General features: G+C 39.1%; 1 protein-coding gene across 4 annotated transcripts in view; it reads left to right on the top strand.

The window, feature by feature from the left end:
* The window catches only part of LOC139144249 (epidermal growth factor-like protein 7), a 70,715-nt gene extending 63,700 nt beyond the window's left edge, over positions 1-7,015 (top strand). For 2 of the 4 annotated variants that reach the window (XM_070714915.1, XM_070714916.1), the window contains 2 exons: positions 222-344; positions 4,440-7,015. In XM_070714915.1, coding sequence (XP_070571016.1) covers positions 222-344 — 123 coding nt within the window. In that variant the 3' untranslated portion in view covers positions 4,440-7,015. Of the gene's footprint in view, positions 1-221; positions 345-1,544; positions 4,055-4,439 lie in introns of those variants that run through there. The other 2 variants (XR_011554793.1, XM_070714917.1) reach the window with 2 other exon arrangements.
* The last annotated feature ends 236 nt before the right edge of the window (positions 7,016-7,251 follow it).

Genomic DNA, 7,251 nt, shown 5'->3' on the forward strand with positions numbered 1-7,251 from the left:
ATTATCAGTAATAATCTGAGGGTATGACATCACAAAGTTCACTGGTATTGACAAAGCTATAATATAATTTCCCATAATATAAAAGGCATGCCACAATAGACCATAAGCAGTAGAATGAGGCAATGTATATGATGTAGAATGTATTCAGAAATATTGATTTAAATGAAGTCTCAGTTATGTAGAAGGACTAATATTTAATTTTCAATGTTTATAATGCACAGATAAGGATGAGTGTCTGTACAACAACGGAGGCTGTCAGGGAAGCTGTTTCAATAACATGGGTAGTTTTACCTGTAACTGTGGTTCCGGTTATCACTTGGCAGATGACAACCTACAATGTCTAGGTGAGTACTCAAACAGACCTTGGCACATCCTCATTGCCTTACACAGGTGTTGTTCTGCTACATTTCCATCAATGCTGGCACTTCAAGAAATACTCGTACAACTCGTTTAACAAGATGGGAGTTGTCACATTGTCATAGATTATAGAAAAAGAAGATTTAGATGATACAAGTGACAGTTAAAACTTCTCAGGCCTAAACCCCTATATGTAGATGTTAAGGTATGTAAGCAGAAAGTCAGGCTTTAGAGGGTCAATGAAGAAGATATGTACCTGTATCCAAATGATAATAATAATAATCATCATCATCATCATCATCATCATCATCATCATCATCTTTTATTTTTCTAGAGCAATTTCTATCAATAAAATATCAAAAGGTTTTACAATAAAATTACAAAGATCATAAAAATAGAAAGATTACAAATTAGTATTATTTTAAAACTGCACTGATAAAAAGACACACTTAACAATACTACATGCTAAAATAATTAATTAAGTATAGACAAGAACAACAAACCGACGACTTAGGTACAGTGCTTTCTATGTTTAAAAGAAGCCAAAATGGTGACAACCTAATTTCATTTGATAAGGCATTCCATAGAGTTGGAGCTGCATTCGAGAAGAAAGAACGATAGCCAAAGTGTTTCTGTTCCCAGTTTACTGATTCCAAAACGGGTGCGAACGCTCAGCATGTCAACCATAGGAACGCGAACTGTCACCAGGTCAGAAAGATAGGCAGGTGTCAAAGTGTGCAAGATTTTATAAACAAAAAGAAGAATTTTGAAGTAATTCTTTAATGAAGACGGTAGACGATGTGACGGTGAGACTTTGCTAGGACTGCACTATGATTCCACCGAAACGTGGACCATGGATATAGGATATGTGGTGACTGAGGGATCACCTGATTCTCAAATATTGTTTTGGACTGCTCAATGGGTGCGCACTGAAAGTTAGGAGAACATTTTATTACTTTGTATATTTACCTGACTCTAACAATGTTAGAAGTTGTTGTGAATGTTAGCGACGGCTGGTACTACTTCAAAAGTATCTCAATGATAGAAAAGTGAACGTGTGACCGTAAATTGAACAGTTCAACCTTTTGAATTTGGATCCCTGGATCATGTCATAGGTCATCATAGTGTCAGGTCAAAAATGTTTTATGTCCAATACAATGCATTGTGAGACTTATTTACTTTTTCAGGTGATACTGATATCATAGAGACAACCGTAGCAAACGGTGCTGTTAAGGAAGTGTTCAGAATTTGCTTCAAAGGGGGGCCTGGAGGATTTTCTATTTTCCTGGTGATTTTTTTCCATGGCCACCACTGGTAAATTAAGGAGAAAATCTATGCCCCCTCATATTTCCTGAGTTTTTTCTATGCCCCCAAATATATGTGCATGCTTACATACAGTCTGACAAGTTTATCACACTTTGCAGGATAATACATGATATAAAACATTTTCAGAGTTACAATTAAATCGCTGTAAAAATCTTTTTACCCAATATATCATGAAATGAGAGAGAAATTTTTGCCGTACTTTTAATATGATTTACCAACAATAGCAGACTTTACATTACTCATGCGTTCACAAAATCGTGATACTCTGTTAGGGAGCTTCAGTTTTTACGGCCTGGGGGGGGGGCGGCAAAATCTTGTCGCCGGTGTTCAAAAAGATATAGACCCCCCCTGCATTTTTTGTGAAAAAATGATGACCCCCCCCCCTTTGTCAGACGAAAAAATTGATGACCCCCCCCCCTGAAAAATAACCAAAACCCATATGTCAAATTTACCCGCATGGTTTGGATTTGAACTCCGGTACGCGGCGCACTTTATTCGATGCCAGTGCACAAACTTCTCAGCCACATCCATTGAAACGTCTGTTAATTAGGACGACTGTAAGGCATTTTTAACTTCATTTCCATAGACAACTCATGTCCATGGACATTGTATAAAGTAAACTTTATCGGAGTGGTTCGCCAAAGGCAGCCCTCCGGTTAAGAGGGTCATGGGATTTACGTAAAGTCAACTTTATTCTAGTGGGCCACCAAAGGTGGCACGCCGGTAAAGAGGGTCGATCATGGCTATTGCATAAAGTAGACTTTACTGGACAGGGCCGCTGAAGGTGCGCGGCCATTACCATTATTCAGTGCGTGATCCCAGGGGTCCCTCAAAAATGTTTCTAATACAAGCCGCGGCTTCAATTGGCAATTTTACGGTAAGATTGCCGTGGGGTATTACATAAAGTCAATTTATTGTAGTGGGCGGCCGGAGGCGGCCCGCCGGTAAAGAGGGTCAATCATGGCCATTGCATGAAGTAAACCTAATTGGAGTGGGCCGCCAAAGGCGTCTGCCCTTAAGAGGGTCTGGGTAATACATAATGTATATTTATTGTAGTGGGCCGCCGAAGGCGGCCCACCAGTAAAGAGGGTCAATCATGGCCATTGCATGAAGTAAACCTAATTGGGGTGGGCCGCCAAGGCGTCTGCCTGTTAAGAGGGTCATGGGTAATACATAATGTATATTTATTGAAGTGGGCCGCCGAAGGCGGCCCGCCGGTAAAGAGGGTCGATCATGGCCATGGCATAAAGTGAACTTTATTGTTGGTATTATGTTTTTGAAAATGTGGTGACCCCCCTTTCCTACCAGTGAAAAAGCGATGACCCCCCCTTTGCGGATTCCAAATTATGATGACCCCCCCCCCCTGGATTTTGCCGCCCCCCCCCCCCCGCCGTAAAAACTGAACGGTACCTTAAGTCTGTCGAAATTCCTGTTTTTATAGCTTAAAGGTTCAAAACAAAGTGGCTGCCACCGAAAGCAACAATCCTGAGGAATATTTCAGAACCTTTGTTGAACAGAAGACCTTATCCATAACATGAATTCATATAATGTATACGTTATATTTCTGCTATAGTTCCATTCACAATTCAGTGTTCATAAATACTGATAACCCTAGATACGTCAAAGTCAGTTTTTCAGCAGAACATTTTTTCAAGTTGACAGAGCATGCATATTTCACATTCTTTTACAAGCTTAAAATAGTCATGATTGTTTTCAGGTGATAGGAAACAGAACATGCTAATTTGTTTTTTTGGCCTTTTCTGCCAGCAGTCACTGAGAAATCCTAGATCGTATTAATCAGAACAAATGGGATTCGAATGTATTAGTATCGTTAAACAATATGTAAGCCTACCCACAATTTTCCTTGATTCAGACAGACTGAGATCACTTCTTAGACTACAGCAAATTACTTGTGTACACAGGATGCTATGGTCAATATTTCAACAATCTGACACCATAGAATTGGTGCACATGATCTTCTGGATGTACATACAGAATTATTTGAAAATCCACCCTTTTCACGTAGGAGCCAGTAAATTTTTCAGCAGACATTTTTGACAGCTATGCATAATTTTAAAGATCAGGACTTCTGGCAAATTGATTTAATTGATGTGATTTTTTCCTTAACCCCCCTAAAAGACTGTGATATTTTTGTCTGCCCCCTCCCCCTCATTTTCTTGGGGAATATGGGTGCCCCCCCCCCTCCCTGAAAATCATCCAGGCCCCCAGGAAGTATATTCCGAACACTCACTAAGGGAAGATTTGAAGAAGATAATGAAGTTCAAGATGACTTCAGCATTGTTTCAGTTGCCATAGCAATAGCTACAGTCGGCGTTATCGTCATCATTATCGTTATCTTATTGTATCAGAAGTAAGTTGTTATTACCGCCTTTATAAATATGTTCTATTAATGGCCAGGCGAGTATTTGTGAAAGGAAGTCCATCATGCCTTATCAGCTTAGAATAATTCATAAAATTTTAACGAAATACGTGGCCCTCAAATTTTATTCTGTCCCATAGGTTAGCTTTAAACCGTCAATTAAGCAAAAACAGGGGAACATGAGAAAACTTGCATATGCGATTTTGAAAACTTGTGCGGTTACAAACTTTTTTATTTTGATGACATAACTTTATTCAAATTTTCAAATATACAACTTAAAGTCATCATTACCGTCTGTCTTAGCTTTTTTCAGAAGAAGTCGTATATTTCACTAAATGTGAATCCACATAATATAGAAGTCTTCTTTTGTTTTCAGATGCGGGCGCAGAAAAAAGTGATCAACAACCGAGGCAGCTGTGACTTGCCTCTGGCAAACATGAATATAAGTCATGCAACCAACAGAGGAATTGACTCTGCCATATCGGCGAATTACACCATTGGAGCCATTCAGTCAGAGCACATGGAAACTCAAGTTAACGACAGGTACACTGTGACGTCAACTCAACGTAGCGTATAACTCACAACTCCGGGATGCAGAGGTTCACTCATTTCCAACGGTACTACCACCACCTCCATATGTACCACAAGATTGCTAGCTGTTTTCCATGTACAGCAAGCCACGTGCACCAGCTTAATCCAACGTTGATGATGTGCTGAAGCACGATACGCCTGTAAAACTGTGGATCTGAAAGACACAGAAAAGTCACGTTTGGAATAACTACATGAAATACTCAGAAGTGAAGCTTAAGAGAGCAACTCGATGAAATCAAAAGTATAGCATTGACAATCAAAATATCGCATTTAACTCACATAATTGCTTAATTCAAGCATGATTTGCGCACTTCATTGCTTGAAGCACAAGCTCGTGCCGGATATAGGTTAGCCGGGTTTTCTATTGAATGAGTGCAGGGCACAATAGGTTAGAATATCATACTATTTGGATCCTATATTTAACAAAGTGCACTTATCAAGGATAAAGACGAAGATTAAGACGTTTAGCTTGTCAGCAATGTGAAATACAGAAGGATCCCAAGATTGTCCTTAATTTACAGTTTGCAATAAATACCATGGCACTTTAACAGGAAAACAGATATGATATTTGGATTTTGTAGATCTCTCACGGATGTTTCTTTTAAATATTGCTCTCAATAGCTTATGGTAATAGCAAAAGAATTTATACATTATATTCAATGTCCATACATTTTTATACAGGTTTATTCACAAAAGTTAGCAATTTTGATACAAATCGTTGTTGTGCTTTCTACAGCTTCATGCAGCGTCATATTTTTATTTCCATCAACACTGTCACAGCGTGCGTATGTATGTTATAGAAATAACGGGCGACGCGCTGACCATTAACGTTTATTTGTGGGCAAGGGCGAGAGGAAAGCCAAAAATTAACGGGCGAGGCTTGCCGAGCCGTTAATTTGGCTTTCCTCGAGCCCGCGCCCATAAATAAACGTTAATGGTCAGAGCGGAGTCTGTTATTTCCATTATATTATCAGCGAACCAAAGAAAACCGTCAAAATTTCCGAAAATTTCAGGAGCGAACGACAACTGGGCCCCAGAAACTGAGCAATACGCGACGCACTGTCACGCGCGCTGTAAAAAATTGGCAAATCCGGAGATGTTTTCAGAAAAAAAGTATCTCAACTTGACCTACAAGTGCTCCATTTTATTTTGTGATTGATTGTGATTTACGTTTGAGCTGTAAAATTACGATACTTTGAGTTATTAATCTTATTATTCAACAAACCATTATTGTGTATTGTGGTCAGTCACGTGGTTCAGCTCGACCAATCAAAATGCGACGGGCAGGGCATGGTAATATAATATTAATTCTTCGCTGTTCTTGTATGATCAATCGTTTAACATCAGAGGCAAATGATGTAATAATAATAACTATACATGGACTATAATAACTATATATATGGAAATTGCCTTTCCACATGCGCTCATAAAAGACAAGACAAACCGAACATACAAGTAAAATTATACATACTAAAAATGCTGTCAAAAACGCTGATAAAAAATACAATTATTGAGCGAAACCTTGAAAACAATGGCGCACAAAGCTAGGATTGATTTAAAATACGTATTGCAGATGGATAAAAATATTATTAAAGCGGACCGTTCTCGTTTTGATACTCCGATATCGCCTACTAGAGGGTAACAATAGCGGGATGACTCGAGTCGTTGATTATTGCCTCAGCTTTGCGGATAGATCTTGAGTGATAGATGGATTGTAAAGACGGCAATTCTGCCCAGTGATTGTTTGTGATACACGTACAACACGTTCAAGAGCATTCAATTCGTTCTCGGTGATATTGTTGAACCAGATAGTGATGCCATATGTTAAAATACTTTCTATTACAGAACGATAAAAATTGAGCAAGATATAGAGCGATTCATACCAAATTTCTTTAAACGTCTGAGAAAATAGAGACGCTGCTGTGCTTTCTTTACTAGGTGTTCTATTTTCATGCCATGACAAGCCATATGAAAGGTGAACACCAAGAAACTTGAAAACAGTGACGTGATATTTCAGATCACGTTCTACGTTGTTTTGTGTCTTTTACGTCCTGTTAGAGAAACTGAGTTCAGCCATAGACTATCTATGTTTCAGCGCGTATTTAAGAGTATTAACGACTGAACATTGTTTGTTTCACCTGGCAAGGTACGCATGACTGCTCAACCACTTGGAGTCAACCCGGACACAAACCCGGATGCAGTTGTAAGAATACTATTGATCGTTATGATTGTTATATTACAACTCATTGTAAAATTTGCATTTCTCTCCGTGTGAATGTTTTTCGGTTTTTCCCTATACTCACGGATTTTTAGTGGCTTGTGTAGCATTAGCATCGTACAAATAAAAAGCAGGTATATCAACCCCTTGCATGGCTCACATTGTTTCATTGGACTATCTCTATGGGGACAGACATGTCATTGACCTTCCCCTATGTCTCTTCTCCCCAACTAGTATTAAGCTCCTTTGATCACTGCTGCTGTATGGGTAAAACATTGACTCCGCCCACTCTACTGAGCACCTGGACGACTGAACTGAATGTTTCAGTCTAAACGTACATGAGCCGCTGATAGTGTGAAGGAATAATAATCAAAGTACA

Source organism: Ptychodera flava, chromosome 11, assembly GCF_041260155.1.
Source record: "Ptychodera flava strain L36383 chromosome 11, AS_Pfla_20210202, whole genome shotgun sequence".
In the NCBI taxonomy this organism is placed as follows: Eukaryota; Metazoa; Hemichordata; class Enteropneusta; family Ptychoderidae; genus Ptychodera; species Ptychodera flava.